Raw genomic sequence first — 21,225 nt, 5'->3', positions numbered from 1 at the left:
CCATTTTGAAAATGGTTTGAAAGAACCAAGAAAATAATTCTAAATGTTTTGGAAAGCCATTCTTAATATGGAGAGAAGTATTGGAAAAACTCATTTGCTCAAAAATGATTTTTATAAAAACACTTCATCAATTTACTTTTGGTGCACAGTATTTTCCGTCACTTGCATGCAAATCAGATTTTGTTTTCATATGGTGGTGGGGATTCTGGGCAAGTGCCAAAATAGCACTAGAATAATAAATATTGGCTAGTTAGAATCAAATTTTAATATTTAAAATAAGTATTAGATTGTTATAAATTCTGGTCTAGCAATTAGGAATACTTTTTATCTTATAGACTTGTTTCAACTTAGAATTGTATTGTACTTTCAACTTTATTGTGACTTTGCCTCCTGTTTCTACTTTAACAAAGATAAGTTTTTTAAAGATTGTCATACCATAACTTTTCCTCCATTTTGTTTTTGTTTGTATTTTTTCTCTGCTTAGGTAACATCCGGGTGTTCTGTCGAATTCGTCCCCCAATTGCTACAGATGAAGATCCTAACAGTTGCTGCATATCTGTTAGTGCAAATGACAGGGATATTATCTTTGTCAAAAACAAGAATAAAATGACTCGATTTGAAATGGACACGGTTTTCCACCAAAATTGTAGTCAGTCTGAGGTATGTATCTGTAGCCTTAATGTGTATTAATCTTGTTGACCAGTCATGATATCATAGAAATCAAACAATAGTTTTAATTATGTTCAACTAAATGAGACATGACTACTTGCTGCTGCTAATTTCCTATTAAAGTACTTTCAGTTCATTTGAGCAAACTGCCTTTAGGTGACCTAAACCCATTGGTGCAAAATATCAAATATTTCCTGTGGCATTTTTGAATTGAAAGTCATGTTTACAGTCAAGAGTTTCCATTGGGTAGCTAATCTTTACAAGTTCTGGAGATGAAAATTTTCAGTGGGTAACTGATTTGTATAAGCCTTCAACTTTAAAATTTTGCAGGCAAAGAGCAAAGACCTTTGTCATGTGGACACAAAAAAATCATGTACAAGAATTCTGAAAGAACCAATATTTTTACGGGGCAATTCTGGTGTTGGGTGTGTTGCTGTTGCATAGTTAAATTAACCTGAAACAGAAAATACTAAAGTCATAAATTGTATGATGACTAACTAGACAGAACCCAAGTGCAAATATATACATTTAACACATTGACAAATGCAATACGGACAAGTAAGACAACATAACAGCAATACAAATATTCAGAACTCAACCATTGATAGGATAGCTGTGTCCCGCCAATGTAAGACTTGTATCTAACATGAGGATAAGTGTTTTGCAACCTATAAGGTTGTACACTTTTTCTCACATGGTTTTGACCTGCCACACTGGAGAATGTGCTTTCTTTAATCCCTCATCAACTCTCTGCTTACTAATCCAAGGGAAACTACTCACGGTGTATCTACAATCGGTGTCATTTTCCCTAATTCCCCTACACCAGTTTCTGATTAGTTGCTAGTAGAACGTGGATCCATTTTATCTGTCAGTTCTGATCGCCAGTGTCTATAAGTAGAACATCTTTAATCATATCCTCATATCAAAAATATTGCAATAAACATTAAAACGGATTTACTCCCAACTTTCAGTAGTTTATTTTTGGCAAGTATCTCCTGTGATTAAATCTTTTATTTTACGTAGTTGGCTTATTGGATAGTGATATCTGACCGTAAAGGTTGTCCTAGTGATGTAGAAGCTGGAGTTTGTCTTGTATTTGTAATAAAACAATAGCAAAATGCTTATCTCTACTCAATGGCATTTTCTTTCTTTATTTTTTTACGTGTTATGTGAGCTTCCCAGAGGAATGAATGACAGTTTTTTTGGGGGAAAATATTCAAAGTCAACTCACATGTCAAAAAGGAATAGCTTTCTTTTGCATTACACATCATTTTGGACTTCAGCTCTCAATGTCTTACCCTGACACTTAGCTGTTGTGATACTAAGGGAAGTCCCCCCCCCCCCAAAAAAAAAGAGCCATGACCTTGGAGGAAATGATTCACAAAAAGAAAATGATTGGAAGTGATATGTTCGAAAAAAAACAAGGAAGCCACTAAATCTATTGAACCTCTTCAGATGGATGGCGCCTAAAGTTTGATAGTTTTCAGGTAGTCAGCTAGGAGTAATTGAGAGGACAAGTGGTAATTATCATTTTCACTGATCAGCTACGTTCAACTGAGACAAAAATTTAGAATTTCCAATCGAAACTAAGCATATTTAGTGGTCAATGCTTGGCAGATTAGATTTGCATCTGATTCAACTGGATCAGCAGAGCAGATAAACTGATCTTTGACCAAATTTCAATGATGGCCTTGACAAATTATCTTGGGTCCTAGCTAGTATATAAGATGTGAAAGCTAGCATTTAGGTATTCTTTTCTGCAATGGTATTATACACATACATAGCATAACTATTAACTGAACCTGCTACCTCAACTGTTTTACATCTATTAACCAAAGAACTCCATTCTTTCAGTTTAGTACCATTGAAGTTTACTCTTCTGCACACCTCGCTATACTGTCCAGATTTAATCTTTTGAGTTCAAATCTAAGCCTATATGTAAGACTCACATTATGCATCCACTGTATGATTCTCATAATTCTTTCCCATGCAACACATGTCCTCAACCCTCACTGGTCCTGGATATGATCTTAAACTATATCCGATGGTGAGGCCCCAGCTTGCGGGCTTTGAGAGTGTCGAGCCACCCTTTAATTGCCATTGCTCCCAGGCCCACTCTGACCCGGAGTAGTAGTACCTGTTAGGGTCCCAACTATGGGTTAAATAGAAACTGGCTTGAAAAAAAAAACATTTTATTAAACTTTTTAAAATAACTGGATTTGGTATTAAATAATCTGGAAAGGGTTGATATACCATAAAACAACAAACCAATCAACCCTCACTGCCCAGGTTTCATTTCCATTCTTCACTCTACATATACATGCCTAATAGACTGTTATCTTGGTTGACAATGGTAAAACTTTGTTGGTTACATGGAGAACCATTGAGGTGTCAGGTTCACTTGGCGGACTCGTTTTTTCTTGCCACTGTGTTGCTTTTTATTTACTAGTAGGACGTCCGGCATTGCCCGGTCATAAGATATGCTTAAATATATTTTAATTCATGCAGATTACATTTATTATAGACAATTCTCTATCGATTATTGTATTAAACCTAATATATAGTAGTGAGATCAAAATTTAAAATGACTTGGGTGCCATCAGCTAGAATCGAAACCAAAACATACAACTCTCCACCCTCATTCCTTAACCTGAGCCATGCAATACAGATATATATAATCAGTTGTCATCCCTTTTTAAAAAGGTGGAATCGCTTGATTATTTAAGATAAGATTAAAGCAATTAGACAGGCATGCATATATATATATATAAACCAATGCCCTGTGTCCTCATGGCCTGATCAAGAGGAAAATGAACAGAAAACTATAGCATAAACATTGGAGTCAGTGGCTGTCAAGGAAAGGGGGGGGGGAAATGATCTTACACTCTAAATCTAATTTCATAACTCTTAATGGAATCTTCCATTTCTCTACTTAATTTAACCTTATGTGGAAAAACACCGTTTGAAAAATTTTTACACACCCCATCCAATATAGCTACAGTAAATCTAATGATTGCATAGTGAATCACAAAACATGTCTTGTGTTAAAAAATTTTCAAACTGACACTTTGAAAATTAATTGGAAAACTGTTGGTGAAACCCAGCTAGAGAAAGACTCTAGCAGAAATTCAAGACCAAGAATTCTTCACCAAAATTTAATGTTCTGGGTAGGACCTTAAGACATCCAATGTTGAAGCCCCATCTGGGGGCTGTGGAAAATGTGGAGTTGCCCTGAGTTACTATTGTCCACTTTGGTCTGGAGTGGTAATATCTGTTGGGGCACCTGATCCCATCTGGAGTGGTGATATCTGTTGGGCACCTGATCCCATCTGGAGTGGTAATACCTGTTGGGGCACCTGATCCCGGCTTGAAGCACTTGCTTGTCCAGCCACATTGACGAGCTATAAACAGCAAAACAGAATTGTCTGTGGTAGTGTTCTTGTAAGAAAATTGCTAGCAGGGTCACTATGCATAAGGCATTACTCATTAAGTAAAAACTGATTAGATTTCTCAAACCTGCTGAAAAGATGTTTACATTTGACATTTAGATTCCACTTACATTGGACGGATGCTGAATGATAGTTCAAGGGTAGAAGTGTTTATTCTCAGTTTGATGGTTCAGTTTCGATCCCAGCACTTGCTTATCTAGCCGCACTCATGAGCTGTAAAACAGTGTTTGTGGATATATATATATATATATATATATATATAAGCAATATACATGTGGTTTTTGACCTGTTCCCTATTTCCTGCTGATCTCATTTGTCATTTGCTCTCCCCCCACTATTTTTCATCTTTTGTAACATCATCCAATGTGCATGACACAAGATCCATAGTCTTAATAGTATATAGTGTTTTTTTTTTGTTTTTTTTAAGCACTAACACTGAAACTATACATAAGTTTAAAAAATATTTATTCTGCGACCGTTATGTAGCTGTTTTATTACACTGTCCCAGCAGTGACAGTAATAGAAGAAAAAAATTTCCATAAATACGATTATGATTGATACATTTTTTTAATAAAATACTGAATTTTGATTGGAGTGGGATTTTCATAACCAATCAGGAAAGAATGTGTAGCAGTCAAAACGTGCATTGTGGACAAAGTATTAGTTCTGTGATGTCGATTAGATATCCGACAAGCTTATAGAGAGACGGGGGCAAAGGGTTAGTGTCTCGTGGTAGGAAAGAGTGTGTGTGTGTGTGTGTGTGTGTGTGTGTGTGTGTGTGTGTGTGTGAAGTGTATGCGTGTGAAGCAAGTTTTGATGACAGCCATGTTGGCTTGTACTTTTGTTAGGTTGGGATCAAAGCTGCCAGACGGTGTTTGCTGCCAGCCAGCAGGGAGAAAAAGAAGAGGAAAAGTTGCCGATTTTGCCTTTTATGTACTCCATCACATGGAGAGCTGGCTTGTGATTGGACAAGCCAGGGAGATGGTTGATTTTTAAATCTTGAGCCGCAAGATTTGGCCCCTGCCTGCTATTGTAGCAAGTTTTGACTGCTATGACTGCTTTGGGAGCCGAGCACCTGTTTTTCAGTCAACCTAAAGCTTCAACACATCCTTGTGAGATGTTCCATGACAACCACAATAGCAACAGCTAAATTGCATACTTATGCAGAATAAGGACAGTGCTGTTAGTGAAATATTTTGGGCAGTTTAAAATGCCTGAATGTGACGAATGAAAGTTTTGATTTTTTTTTTTTTTTTTTTTTTTTTTTTTTTGCAATGAAAAATATATTTACTAAAAAAATAAGTCGATGAAAAACTAACTGGAAAATGAAAACTATATTTTATGAAAAAATAGAATGAATAATTATTGGACAATTTTTACAAAAATTCAAATTCAAATAAAAAAAAAAAACTCACTGGAAGATAAATATTTTTTTGAATGAGAAACTATAAAAAATTTTCTTGTGATTTTTCATATCAAGATAAATATTTTTTTATATAATAAACCATTGATAGCAAATATTTTCTTTTGGTCCAGCGTTTTGGTACCTTGTCAGAGTTTTACGTAAACTGCCCAGAAAATTTGAACAATAGCACACTCCTTCTGTCCAAGTACCCTAAACTGTTCATGTTGTTGAACTACACAGTGTACTCCTGATGCAAGCTCCAAATTTTTCATTTTGATTTTAATGAACAAATACTTTTAAAAATTTTTTAATTACTTTTTAAATGGAGTTTATAAATGTCAATATTTGCATTGTCTTTGCCGTTCTGCACCATAAAATCAAATTAATATTCAATACCCTTTTGTAAAATTATCTTGAAATTTGATCTAAAAAAGTTAGGGTTTTTTTTCCTGGTCTTTTTTTAGGTATTTGATGAAATAAGATCTCTTGTCACTTCCTGCATAGATGGCTTCAATGTTTGCATTTTGGCCTATGGTCAGACAGGCTCTGGCAAAACCTACACAATGGAGGTAAGGAAAAGAACTTTAAATTTTTATTTTTTAGGTGTCAAATTTTAAGTTGACAACTCTTTTATTAGATTTGGTAACTAAAAGTTGAGTTCAGTTTGGCAATTCATGAATAGACTGACATCTGAGCATCGTTTGCAAACTGCAAATGATACGATCAATTTACTGAGAGAAACATTTGAACAAATAATTTCATGAAATGGACTGGTCAACAAGCCACTTTGTTCATGTGATTTAGCCCCATTAGATTATTTTCTATGGAAATATGTAAAGTTCCATGTCTATGCTGATTAAAAAGACACAATAGATCACTTAGAAGACATTTGACATGTTATTACTGAAAGAGCCGAATTTAATGCATAATTGTGAAAATTGGACCTAAATTACATGATATATGCGTGGGCCACATGCACAACATTTTATTTAAATTATAAATGCCAAAAATGACTTTGGAATAAACCACATATTTGTATAAAAATTTGATTTACTGCCTCTAAAAAAAAAATCCTTTACTAGGAAAGAACTTCTGTACTTTTTTATTCATAATTTTTTTTTTTTTTTTTTTTTTTTTTTTTTTTTTTGTGACTATTAATATGACCTTAAAACTTCCTGTGGTGAAGACCCATTTGAGGGCTGTGGGAATGTGAAGTAGCCCTTAGTTACCATTGCTCTCAGATCCACTTTGGCCCAGAGTGGTAATGCCTGTTAGGCCATCAGGTGCTACCAGATTAGGCTGTTTAAAGATACTGGCTTCTTGACCAAAAGGTCCTGGATATGACCTTAAACTATATCCAGTGGTGAGGCCCCAGCTTGCAAGCTTTGGGGAGTGTGGAGCCACCCTTTAATTACCATTGCTCTCAGGTCCACTCTGACTCGGAGTGGTAGTACCTGTTAGGGTCCCAACTATGGGTTAAATAGAGACCGACTTGAAAACAAATATATTCTATTACAAAATTTTTCATCAAAATCTTTGGATTCGGCATTAAATAACCCAAAAAGGGTTGATATGCCGTAAAACAAAAACAACCAACCAACCATCTTGACCAAAAATGCACCAAACATTGTTTTTTTTTGTTTGTTTTTTTCCTTTTGCAAAACTCCATATTCTACAGAGTCCAAAATACATTTTTTTCTACAAAACAATCAAACCAAACACAAATATTTGTAGATATAAAGAACTTAAAGCATAAAATCTTTCTAAAATTACTAATTCAATAATAACCCCAAAAATGCTTCATATTTCATTAAACACAACCAATCAACCAACCAATTCATATTTTTCTGAAGATATAACTGAAATATATAAAAATTAGGTGCAAAATCTAAATAAAATAGGTTGAATCCTTAGGTTTAATTACTTTACTAAAGAATGAGAATTTAATCAAAACGAGATTAATCTGCATGCTGGAAATTTATTGGAAAGAAATAATTCCAATACAAAATGTACAAAATGAGATTTTTTTTTAAATTTCTACCAAAGAAAACCAACTTTTGCTGGAGTGCAATGTTGTACACCTTCACACATGCATTAACACGTTGTAGCAGAGTATGTTGCAAGGAACATAGGACAAGTAATAACTATTTTTAATTTTTTTTTTGTCACATTTATTTCTGGGTACTTTTTCCCAAATAAAATGATCGTACTCCTTTTCTTTGACCTCTGTCCTCTTGAACATGCTCTCTATTTTTCATAATCTTTTTCTTTACCATGGCGTCATTTCACTCATGGCTCGGTATTTGCATATAGCTCTGTTACATAAGCATGTTTATATAAACAGCCAGAAAAACAAACCTAACTGTTTACATTAAAAAAAAAACACAATCTAAGAGACTGCTTCCCAACCAACTACAACATGGTCGTATTTAAATCTAATGTCAACAAATACTTGTTGATCCTTCAAGATTATTCCTTTTTAAGTAATCTTTTTGCCTTTCAACCAATTGTTTCTCGTCCTCTCATGGTGTATTCATTGTCCATCTATCTATACTTAGCTGTCTGCTCATTTCATTGTAGTCGATAAGATACACTTGCATTTCTTGCATATGCGAGTTGCAGGAGTTATTTATCTTCTAAAGGTCTCACCGTGCATAAAAACTTTATTTGTCTCTTAGACGTTCTAATATTTAACTTATAGATAAAAATATGTAGTCTCAAATTTTTAGCAAGTTCGCATCATTTATAAAAAAAGATGAACTTTAAGCCATTGACTTTGTCCATGTAGGCTTTATTTTTAGTTTTCAGAATTTTTGACTTATTTGGTGTTTAACTGCCTTTTTAAAATACATTTCAGTAATTTAAAATAAGAACACCAAATTCCATAAATTTTCAAAATAAAATTCAGTACCTTTTAATGATTTATCTGATCTTTTTTTTTCTTTCTTTTTTGTTGTTTTTATCTCATAGCAAAGAAAGTTTATTTGATTGTTTATTCTATATTTTGATCCGTTGCACGCATTAAAGGTTTCAAGTTTTTCTAATATGATAGTCATCTGAAAAGTACAGTATTAACTTTCTGGAAAAAAAAATCATTGAATCTTTATCAAATTTAAAAATAAAGTTTTAATTTTGCATTTTAATTTTCTGTTTTATGGCATATCGATCACCTTATTTGATTTTAATGCTCAAATACCCATCGTTAATAATACAGTTACTTGAACACAAGTCATAATCTTACCTTGGTGGGGTTGCGGGGACTAATTCATACTTTTCTTAAAAATGTTAGTGTATAATTGCATACTATATATCTAAAATCGAATTTGAATAGCAACTGATCCAGTAGTCGAGTGGAAGTCAGATTTAATATAAATATTGCAGAGAAATTTGGAAGAATTGCTTAGCAAAATTAAGCAAGAACTCAATCGATACTAGTTTAATCAGCCGTGTTTGTACTATATTTCTGACAAGTTTGTTGGTCTGAGTTTATTAGAGCATATTCCATTATAGTGCTTGTAAAACAGATGCAACATTGAGTTGATGGTACAGGTGTTGGAGCTTAGTTGATAGTGTGGGACATATTAGATTGGACTTTTTTGGACCCTGTCTAATAGGAAGATTTGTGATAGATGCATCAGCCCAAATATGGCAACAATACTCTATGCATTGGCGAATGGTGGTTTTGTAGAGATACAAATTACTGTCGGATGTGTAATTTTCTAGTATGGCAGGAGCTCACCTTTGTAACAGTCTTGGCAATGTCTTCAATGTATTTGTTCCAATTCATGTTGCTCTGTGATCGCTTTCAAACAGCTCTTTCTTCCAAAATTTTGTTTAGAAGAGGATGTTTTTCCCCTTTTTTCATAGGCTGTCATCTTTGAGAGGAGGTGATGGCGATCTAGTGGTTAATGACACTGACAACCTGGGTGTCCAGAGTTCAAATCCAGTTCTTTCCTCAAAAATAATGTTCACTTAGGATTAGGTTGGCAATCTCTGTGATTCCTCTCGTAATCTACAATGTCTTTCTAGAAAGAATTCTGAGTAGAAAAATACTGGGGAAACCAATGCCAACAATAGAATCTTCAGATTCATGATATGATGAATATCATCTTTTAGCTGATTTCTCTCAATACAGCCACCATCTCAGCCACTTTACTCACAATAGCACATACCATATGGACACCAATCTGCCCTCTTTGGAAATCTGATCAATCATTTGAATTATTAATATGCAGAATCTGAAATTTAAAAAAAAAATAAGAGAAGGATGTTGAATGTTTGATAAAAAAAAAATCAATTACGAACAAAAACCATAAAAAATTGAAATAAACGTTTTGGTTACTTTAAATTTTTCAAATTGATGCAAAATTCACAATTTGTTTCTATTTTGTCCAAACCTTATTGTTTAGCAGATTACTTTTATTCCTTCCGAATGCAAAATCAAATTTTAAGATGTGTACTTTAATAATTCCGATTTCAGGGAACTCCAAATAATCCTGGTATGAACCAAAGAGCCCTAAAAGAACTTTTCAGAGAAACCGCTTTGAAAGATGACTGGAACTATTCCATTTCAGTCAGTATGTTAGAAATCTACAATGAACAAATAAGGTAAAAAAAAACCCAACTTTTTCTTCAAAGTTACTCTTATTGTTTTTCTCAACATTTTTTTAACATTTCTGTAGACACTGTAGTTTTTTGGTAAACGAATCACCTATGTTCAAAACGAATGTTAATTCTGAATGGCATGGTCTCATTTATTTCATGTGGTTGATTAACAAAGTTAAGGATGTATACAGAAGTGTTGTCAAACTACTATCTCGCCCTGCTCGCATGCAGTGCATATACAGACAATGTACAACATGCTTAAGTTTGAAACACTTGCATGTTTTAGTCCATAGGTGGTGATATCGTCTTCCTTTCTCTCTCTCCCAGGATGCTAAGTGGAATAAATGTTAAAACTCGTGATTTTCTTCTGGTGCTACCAGATCAGGCTGTCTATAGGCTTCCTGAGATGAAATGCACCTACATCGATTTTCTATTTTTGTTTTCTATTTTGTCAAACTTATGTTCTACAAAAACAGCCCCCTTCCTCCCCCCCCTTTCCTTTTTCCTTCCCTACTTCCCCACCCCGTTGGTAGGGCATTAGAATACACCGACTGCCCCACCCCCTTCAGAGAGTAAATACCCATCAATGGGGCCCCTGTTGGCCGTGGGTGGTGACCTGTAATGCCTGGGAAAATAAAGGTATTGGGTGTAACATTCCACTTTGGCCTAGACAGGCGGTCAGAGAGGCCCAATCCGATCAATCAGCTGGTCATGACAAACCCCACCATATATAACCCATACCAAACCTGCAAGTAACCACTAATATTCCCATCCCAAACCCATACCTCACTAACTATACCCCCAAATATGGTTGAAAGCAGTGGCTGAGGGTCAATCCTATTTGAGAACCAAAAGCTTACTCCATACACATCGGATTTGTCTTTTACTAAAATAAAGAACAAAAAGATGAGTAGCTGTGAGGAAACTTTCCCGAAATATGAGTATACTGGCTAAGGTATCTCCCTCTCAACCAAGGCGAATGGGAACTCCCCCTTGGTAAATTCCCAATGAAAATTGGACTCCGTGGAGGAGCCCAAGGTCAGTGAATTAAAATAAAAAAATATGGAGAGAAAAAAAAAAAAAAACTCCCTCTGATGTCTCGGACATCTCTGACAACAGATCAGAACCACAAGTGAAACAGATACAAAAACAAGCAAACTACCCTAGTCTAACCTACCCTAAATATATAGTGATAGAACTAACACCCATGGAGGCCAAAAGTTTGACCCCTATCAACAAACTTTCAGAAATAAAAACTGAACTCCCACCCATCATAACAGAACTAAGAGCTCTATTAAAAGAGCTGAAAGCTTTTGTGATGGAATTGGACACAATCACACAAGACCAAGACTTCTCCAAGAGCCAGATTCTGCTAAACAGAAAATGAAAATAGAGCAAGCAACACACAGATACACAAAATGAGGGACTCTCCCAGGGATCCCCAATGGGAAAATCTTTCCAGGAACATGGATCTAAACAAATGTCTCGAAGCAGATCTACGCAATGGTCCAATGACAAACCAAAGGGACAGAATAAGGGGCAAAATATGGTCCATCGAAGAAAGAAAAGAATAAAAACGAACACCCAAGTAGAGAAAAACCACGGCAATGTTCAGGAAAAGAAACTGGAAGACAATCCTGAAACAAACGAATTGACTGACATGAAAAAATAAACAAAGGATAACCATCTACCTTCTTATGCCCCTGACCCAGATCCAGACCCATGACACACAAAATTATCCAATGGAACTGTCGAGGACTTAAGGCAAACAAACGAATTACTATTGTTAATATCTAACTTACGACCTATCATCTGCCTCCAGGAAACCTTTCTGAAGACCCAATAGCATCACTACAAAAAACTACACCCAATACAACTTTATACACAATACTGGACAGAAGGCCTCCGGAGGTGTAGCGATTCTAGTTAGAAACGACATCCCTCAGAGCGAAATAACCCTAGACACCACATAATTGCTGTAAAAACCACTTTGCATAAAACATCAACATTTGCTCCATGTATATCACCACATGACCCCATAAATGAAGCCGAAGTCAACAAAATAATAGAACAACTTCCTAAACCATACATCCTACTAGGAGACTTCAACAGCCACATCATATGGAGAAGCAATAAAAGACGTAAAAGGTAAAAAAGTAGAAAACATCAAGAATAACAATCTGTCCCTCATGAACCAAATTTCCAATACATAACTTCACCCTGCCTCAGCTACATACTCAGCCATTGATTTGTCGCTATGCGACCCAGCCACATTAATGGACTACAGTTGGCAAGTGTATGGTGACTCGTGTGGTAGTGATCACTTTCCCATCATACTTGAAAACTCAATCCAGATTGAAGATAAACCCATCAGATGGAAGCTAAACAAAGCTAACTGGGAAGAATATAAAACCCAATACAAAACTAATAGACAAAGATGAACCGGAGAACTCTATGGAACACTTCACTGATAACTTGGCGTCAATGGCTGGGGAATGTATACCAAAAGGCTCCAAATCCAAAAAATATAAAAGTCCTTGGTTTAATGAAGATTGCCAAAAAGTGGTAAAGCTGCACTGTGAAAATTTAAAATTTGACCCACTATCCACAATCTAAACCAATTCAAACAAAACCGAGCAAAAGCCCATAGAACAATTAAGGAGGCCAAAAGAATGTCATGGAGAGTCTACATCAGCAAACTGAACTTGCACCAAAACAAAACAAATCTGGAATAGGGTTAGAAAGATAGCTGATAAAAATCAACCAACACCACTAAAACATCTGTCAAAAGATAACACAAAAATAACCAGCAAAAAAGATATAGCAAATGTACTCGAAAAAAACTCAATCTCCTAGTGAAAATTATAAACCACAACTCAAAAAAAAAAAATCAAACAAGATGCTGAAAGGAACAAACTGAACTTCAACTTGGACGATGTAGAAGACTACAACAAACCTTCCACCCTATCTGAATTAACCGATGCCAGAAACAGTTCACACAACACTGCAACAGGGCCAGATGAAATCCCTTACGAGTTCTTGAAACAACTACCTCAAAAATCCTTAATATACCTCCAAAACATTTTCAATGACATATGGATCAGGGATGAACTCCCTGACACATAGGAACAAGCAACAGTGATTCCCATCCCAAAACCCGATAACCTACATGATTTCAGACTAAAAGGCAGACTACCCAAATTGATAAGATTTTATGTCTGACAGAAACTTCAAGGTCCGTGTGAGATCCACCCTTTCTGACTTAGAAAACCAGGAGGAAGGAGTCCCACAAGGAAGCACACTATCAGTCACCTTTTTTAATATAAAGATTAACAATATTGCCAAATGCTTAAATCCTGGAACTGACTGCTCCTTATATGTCGATGACTTCTTGATCTGTTACAGATAAAAAAAATATCCAAACAATAGAGCAACAGTTGCAGCTGAACCTAAACAAAATAACCCGGTGCGTCACAGAAGTCTTAAAATTTCCAGGTCAAAAACGAAGTGCATGCACTTCTGTAATATTTAAAAAAAAAAAAAAATGCACAATGATCCAACCCTCAAACTCGATGGCCAAAAAATTGATATTACTGATCAATATAAATACCTAGGGATCATTTTTAACAGAACATTGAATTTTATTCCCCATCTGAGATATTTAAAGCAAAAATGTCACAAAGCACTACAATTATTAAGAGTTGTCGCCAACACAGACTGGGGAGCAGACCAACAAACGCTCCTAAAACTATACAGGATCCTAATCCGCTCGAAACTGGATTATGGTTGTTTCATCTATGGGTCAGCAAGGTCTTCCTACATAAATATCCTTGACCCCATTCACCATGAGGGACTAAGACTAATCTTGGGAGAATATAGAACATCCCCAAAGAAAGTCTATATGCAGAAGCCCACAAAGCACCCTTAAAGCTCAGATGGGAAAAACTTGGCTTACAATATTAATTGAAACTAAAGTCTTGCCCAACAAACCCTGCTATGTACCTTTGACCCGTAACTATAGAAACCTATTTAGCAGAAAAGAAAAAGGCATAAAAACCTTTAGACTTCGAATGGAAACCAGTATAGAAGAATCTCAAATTCCAATAACAAATATCTACCATTCTATAATATCTGAAAGCCCACCATGGACTATGAGACAACCAGATGTAATGCTCAACTTAAATGAAAATACAAAATCAAAAATAAATCCTGCCATATTTCAAGAACTTGAAAATATCAAGCTATGCTACCCTGACTATACACACACATACACAGATGGCTCGAAGGATAACGATAGTTGGATGTGCAGCTACCTACAACAATTAGCAAACAACTTCCAAACGAAGCCTCTATAATTTAATGCTGAAACCAGAGCCATAGATCTAGCACTGGATATCATTGCTGAAGAAAACTTAGAAAAATTCATTATATTCTCCGACTCTTTATCCATTTTAACAGCTGTAAAAAATAGAAAACAGGAGAAACCCATAATTATCAAACTCCTAAACAAAATAAATCTCATTACCGACCAAAAGAAAATATCTGGATCCTTATCCACATGGAAATCGGGGGCAATGAAAGGGCCGATGCTATGGCTAAGGAGGCACTGAAGTTGGACCTTAATGGTCGCAGGATCCCATACAGACATTAAACCCTTAATCAACAGATATATATTTAAAAAATGGCAAAGTCAGTGGAGTGAAAACACAAATAATAAACTATGATATAAAACCCACACTTGGAGAGTGGAGGTGGGATAAACATGGATCCCGCAAGGAGGAAGTCTTACTGACCAGATTGTGTATTGGTCATATGACTCACACATAATTTCCTTCTCACTCAAGATGATGAGGCAAAGTGCACAAACTGTTCAACTCCTCTTACTATAAAGCATATACTGGTAAAGTCTAATGAAAATGAACAAATCAGACAACACTATATTGAAGCAGGAAATATGAAAGAAGCCTTTGAAAACAATGATACAAAAGACATCCTTTTCTTCCTAAGAGAAACTGGACTATACAAAAAACTCTGAAGTTGTATACAACAGATATATAAATAACAAACCAAGTTCTTACCAAAGAAATCAATCATCATGACTGACACCATAAAGATTGAAATAAAAACATGACGGCATTAAATAACCATTAAGGTCGAGATGCTGTTAAATAAACCAACCAACCAACCTGATTTTCTTGTAAAACATGTCTTGTACCAGTTGCATGCAAGAAATTCACACGGTTTGTAAGTTATGCAGTTAGTGAACATTATTTTTTGTTCATCTATAAATGTTAGTTTTTTTGTTTTTTTGTTTTGGATAAGATAAACATTCAACAATGAACATTGTATAGAAAGAATAAAGTTAAAATAGTTAAACTCGTGCTTATATATTTAGGAAATTACACAAAAGTTGTATAAAAATTCATGACTTGGCATGTTGCAACTATTTTGACTAGCTCAATTCTATTTCTAAAATTGAGTATGTACAGGAGGAGGACTATGGCTAAGTGATTAAAAACATGGACTGAAAATGTTAAGTTTAAATTCAGTTTGTTCCATAGAAACCTTATCACTTAGGGTGTTAGCAACCTTCACATGGTCTCTTCTGTAAGTATCCAATGTCTTTTCCAGAAAGAATTCAAACTAGAAAGATATCTGCGAAACTAATGCTAACAAAAATCTGCTTCATATGAAATGGATTATATGAAGCGTGCAAACATCCATAATAAAAGTACAATGGAACTGACAAGATTCAAACTTGGCACGCCCGACTTTCTTAGTATTCTATATATTTCTTGTCTGCTTTTTTTTTTTTAATTGTCTTCTGTCGTCTTTCTTGCCCGCTCTGTCGTCTTTCTTGCCCGCTCTGTCGTCTTTCTTGCCCGCTCTGTCGTCTTTCTTGCCCGCTCTGTCGTCTTTCTTGCCCGCTCTGTCGTCTTTCTTGCCCGCTCTGTCGTCTTTCTTGCCCGCTCTGTCGTCTTTCTTGTCTTTTTCTTTAACTCCACAAAAGTTCGTTTTAAACTTTTTCTTTCAGAGATCTCTTGAATGAAAATGTCACTAACAAACTTGAAGCATGGAATGTACAAGAAGTGACTGTTGTTCCTGCTTATTCTGTTGAAGAAGTTAACAAGGTGAAAATTTTTAGAAAATACAATTCGGGTTTTCATTCAATAAAATGTTATTGTACAAATTTATAATTCTCATACAGAAATCTCAAACATTTAGCCCGTGTACCAAAGTATTTATCACTGTTATCTTAGATTGAATTTGTCTATCACTCTTTGATATTTTTGTATTAGCAATATTGAGCTTTATCTTGATCTACAATGAAAGCAAGCAGTCAATGTTAAGATCAGCAAAGTTTGTTCTAGTTCCCTCTTGAGAGGGGGGGTAGTTTTGACAGTTGGTGTCATGAATTATGGTTTTAAGTTAAGAGGAGTTGGTACGAATTGTGACGTTTGTGAGAAGTTCTGACACTTTCCGTTTACATGCAACAGAACTTCTAATTAAATAATCAATCCTAGGGGAGGTAATAATGCAATTATTGAATAATTAAAAAAAAAATTACTGAATAATTATAAGTGGAGTTATTTGTATCATTCAGATTATTCTCATCTTGATTATTTTCAGGTTTCGAATGATGTAAACTTTTTGAGGTATATTTTATTAAACTTGGGGACTCTTACTGTCAAACTTTAGAATAGAGCCCTTTAATCCCGAGAAGAGTTGCATGCTCTTGTTATATCAACCAGAACTGAGAAGTCTTCAGTCATTTGCAATTCTTAATATCGCCTATACTAAGGATTGAACCTTTAACCTTCAAAGGAGTTTCACTTAGAACTTAATTTCACCTAGTTCTTTATCCATTATGCTACAGATCCTTGTGAACAATTCTAGTATGAATTTTGGGGGTCTTAAACCTATTGTTTTTGGATGTACAATCTTACATCTTATCACTATAAATCACTAGTTACTACCAATATACATGCGTTTTAGTTGTTCTAATAACACTATTTTTCAGAAAAAGGGACTCTTACCAGCATGGCACCTGTGTATATGAATGTATTTAAAAAAAAATGTTTTTTCCACTTCAGATCTGTGCAGCCGGCCATAAGAATAGGATAAAAGCTGCTACGAACCTGAACTCTGCTTCTTCTCGTTCACATGCTTTGCTTTGCGTCAGAATAGAAGGCTGCAACGAAACCACGAATACGCAAACGAAAGGTTTCTATGATTACTCATTCATAAAAATTTTAAATACAATGGTTCAATAACGTAACCCTGTCTTTAAGAACCTACTGTTGATTTTATATGCTGGGCCCTTCTGTTTGTGTGGTGATAAAACTTCTCAAATGCAGTTGTGATGTTAGGTTGTATAAGTGTTAACTTTGGTCAAAATTAGATTGTTCCTTTTATGGGATTTTTTTGATTACCTATTTTCAATGTTTATCAGATATTCTGATACAAAACTTATCTAAGAACACTCCCAGGCACATAAAGTACATGTATGAAATTTCAATAATTTCAGCGGAACCGTTTTTGAGTCCGTAGGAATTAACTTGCGCACAGTGCTTTTTTATGTATTTATATACAGGGTGGAACGATAAAATTGTTCTAGAAAAGACATTCCATTTCCATCTAATGAAAACAGAATTTTTTTTTTTTTGTTGCAGACCATTTACTAGTTGGCCAGTTGTGTACAAATCCCAAGAATGAGAGGAGCCTTCTATCATGTCTGAAAGTGACACAATGTTCAACAAGCAAGATCAGAGATGCGCCACTGTACAATTCATGCTCTCTACCGATGTAAGTTATGACAACAGGACTATTACCAGCACTAAAGTCATCGCTGGATTACCACAAATAACAGGGTGTTCCTAGATTGATGAAAAGTTTCCAGCGATGGTTATGGTCTTTGGTATGGTTTCAAGTGAGGGCCACATCATGCCACCTCACATCTTTTGAAATCTGCTTGAAAGTCAACACCAAAGTGTACCTGGATGTGCTGAAGAGTGTAGTCCACCCCTGGTGCGATCAGGTGACCGCTGGCAGACCCAGGGTGTGGCAGCAAGTCCAAAGAGACTCAGAAGGAGTTCTACAACTTCTCTCACTAGCTCCCCCTCCTCACCCAACCTGAACACACTGGACTACTTTGTTCGTTCATAAGTTGAACGTCACCAACATAACCACCCACAACACCAAAGCAAGCCTGATAACTGAGTATTCATCAAGCTCTCGTCAGCACTTGTGGAAAAGGCAGGCTCCCAGTTCTGGACCCAGTGATTAAGGCTAAAGGTGGCTACATTGAATAGATGTCAACTCTATTGCATAATCTAATTACCTGAATTGATTTTTGGCCTCCTGACAAAGGAGAGATTGGACCTAGTAATTCACTCCTGTTTGTCTGTTTATTTCTTCACACTTTTCTCAAGAACCACGCCTTAGTTTTTGAAATTTTGCACAAATATTAGTCATAGTGAAAGTAACTTTTTGCTAAAATGGATTTTATGGGAAAACTCTGATTGCCCTCACCTCCTCTTCCAGGGGGCATTATAGGGGTAAAATTGCCCCCCAATTCGTTCATCCATTTTTTGCTCGCATTTCTCTTAATAACCATGCCTTGAATATTTTTAAAATTTTGCACAAACATTAGTCATGCTCGGCTTATTTCAATAAGTTTTAAAATGAAGCTGTAGTTTTTTTGTTTTTTTTGTTTTAAGGTGACACTTTTATCATTCCACCCTGTATGCGTACATGTATAAAGTTACGAAAATTACTTTTTATCTTACCTTCAAGGATATCAAATGTTGACTGCATATTTTGGAAAGAATTTAGAAATGTAGTTACCACAAAAATGTAAGAATAGAATATCAAATTCATTAAAAAACAATGTTTTTTGAGCAAAAATTCTTTAATATGGGTCTCTCATATTTCATCTAGAATACTATGCTACCCACCAAACAATTTTTTTTTTTAAACCAAACGCATATGCCACTTTTTAAAATTCAATCCAAAAAAATTAGAATTAAATATTTAGCATTTATTCAAAGTATTATGTTGTGAGGGGGTAGTGTTGTTAGTGAGATTATTGGAACACAAAGAGGGGGCTGGTGGTGATTGCAAGTGCCCGGAATGGAGTAAATTCAGAGAACTTCTTCCATTGCTAATAGATGGTGGCAGAAGGAAAAATTTATTCACATGTGTACAATGAGCCAATAAAGAAAAATTTATGGTGGATGTATAATGGAAGTCTTAAAGACGGATTTAGATTTGGTGACCTCAGAGGAAGATTAAATCTGGACAGATGTGTGTAGATCAGGAGACTTTGTTGGTTTGGTAACATTGCTGAATAGACAAGTTTTTGTGCTATATGTAGAAAAGATGAGTTGGTAGGAGGCCAAGGAAAATACAAGGATGGATTTGAGAGAAAGAGAGGGTAAATGACCTGGCCAGACATAGGATGGTTTGGAAGTAAATGTCTAAAAGCTGTCCAACTACATGCTAACATGTAAAACAGACATTAAACAGTACACGATAATTTTTCAAATTTAATATGGTGATTTTCAAAAGTGGACGTTTGACAGAATTTTAATTTTAGTCTTGTTAATCCACATTGGCTGTGTATTACAAAAATAGAAATTTTGTGAAATTCTATAAAATCTTCCTAAATAAAATTTTTACTGTTTCTTTTTTTTTTTTGTTTTTTTCCTCCTTTCTTCAGGAAAATTGTATTTGATTGACCTAGCCGGTTCTGAAAATGTTGAAAAATCAGGAGTTGATGGTCAACGTTTAAAAGAGGCAGGTTACATTAATAAATCCCTCAGCACGTTCAGTGATGTTATTAATGCTATCTTGTTGAAGCGGACACATATTCCATACCGTAATTCTAAATTGACTCATCTACTACAAGACTCTTTGGGTAAGTCTTGCTCTTTCTCATATGTTCCCCCTCTGATAAAACTGAATGGAATTGGGCCACAAATCTTTGTAATGGTGAACCCTTCAAAGCCTTAGTTTATCTCAAATTATTAGCACAAATGATATTTGACAAATATTTCAAATGCATTATGGCTCCAGGGATGATCTCCCTTTAAATATAAATTATTTGGTGCTTTGCTATTGTAGCGAAATTCGAAAACTGAAGTATTGAATCTATTGAATTGTCATGTCATAGTAATAAATATATCCAAAAATTACAAAAATAAAAAGAACTGGTGCTACCAGATCAGGCTGTCTATTGGCTTCCTGAGACAAAATGCACCTACATTGATTTTCTGTTTTGTTTTCTATTCTCTTTTGTAAAACTTAATTATGTTTTGCAAAAACAAAAACAACCCCTTCACCTCCTTTTCTTTTCTTTCCCTACTTCCCAATCCCGTCGGCCCTCCCCTCTCTCCCTTTTTTTTTTTTTTTTTTTTTTTTTTGCCTTGTTGGTAGAGCACTAGAATAAGCCTGCAGAGGGTAAAAATCCCTCAATGGGGCAACCAGTTAGCCGTGGGTTGCTACCTGTAATTCCTTAGGATGTGATCCTGGTGATTGAGCTAACCTAGACCTGGGTGCATAAAAGTCTGGGCACTCCAACACATTACTTCGGCCCTTACTTCGGCTAGACGGGCGGTCGGAGAGGCCCAATCCAACCAATCGGCCAGTCACGCCAAGCCCTAGCACTTACACCCAAAGAACGAAATTTAAAGGTACTCCCATCTTTTTTTTTTTTTAATTTTTATTTTTCTTCCCCCACTACAAAAAATAGGCAAACCAAGTAAGTGCTAGAAGGCGGTGGCAAGGGTCAATCAATTGGAAAGACCAGAACTCAGCACTCCATCTGAACAAATGTATTTTTGAGGACATATTGAACAGAAAATATAGTGCTTGAGAACTCCTTACCAAAAGAGTATATACTCCAGGTAGCCCTGACATGGTCGAGGCGAATGTGTTTCCCCCTTACTATGCCCCAATTTTGGACTCTGAGGTGGGTAGGGAGCGTGCTGGATGAAAAATAAATCCCAAAATCTATGACTGATAAAAACAAATGCATCCCCCTCAAAACCCTTAAAAGAAACCATTCCTCTGACTCTGACCTCTCAAGCTAAGATG

General features: G+C 35.5%; 1 protein-coding gene across 4 annotated transcripts in view; it reads left to right on the top strand.

The window, feature by feature from the left end:
• LOC145296944 (uncharacterized) overlaps window positions 1–21,225 on the top strand; it is an 84,320-nt gene that overhangs the window by 51,663 nt on the left and 11,432 nt on the right. For all 4 annotated transcript variants that reach the window (XM_080143177.1, XM_080143160.1, XM_080143183.1 and 1 more), the window contains 6 exons: window positions 485–660; window positions 5,988–6,092; window positions 10,004–10,131; window positions 16,163–16,259; window positions 17,223–17,352; window positions 19,850–20,047. In XM_080143177.1, the coding sequence (XP_079999303.1) occupies window positions 485–660; window positions 5,988–6,092; window positions 10,004–10,131; window positions 16,163–16,259; window positions 17,223–17,352; window positions 19,850–20,047 (834 nt within the window). The remainder of the gene's footprint in view (window positions 1–484; window positions 661–5,987; window positions 6,093–10,003; window positions 10,132–16,162; window positions 16,260–17,222; window positions 17,353–19,849; window positions 20,048–21,225) is intronic.

This window comes from Euprymna scolopes, chromosome 2 (genome assembly GCF_053919585.1).
Source record: "Euprymna scolopes isolate OS-2025 chromosome 2, ASM5391958v1, whole genome shotgun sequence".
NCBI classification, from domain to species: Eukaryota; Metazoa; Mollusca; class Cephalopoda; order Sepiida; family Sepiolidae; genus Euprymna; species Euprymna scolopes.
The sequence above is the reverse complement of the archived record's forward strand: the minus strand, read 5'-3'. Positions and strand labels throughout refer to the sequence as shown.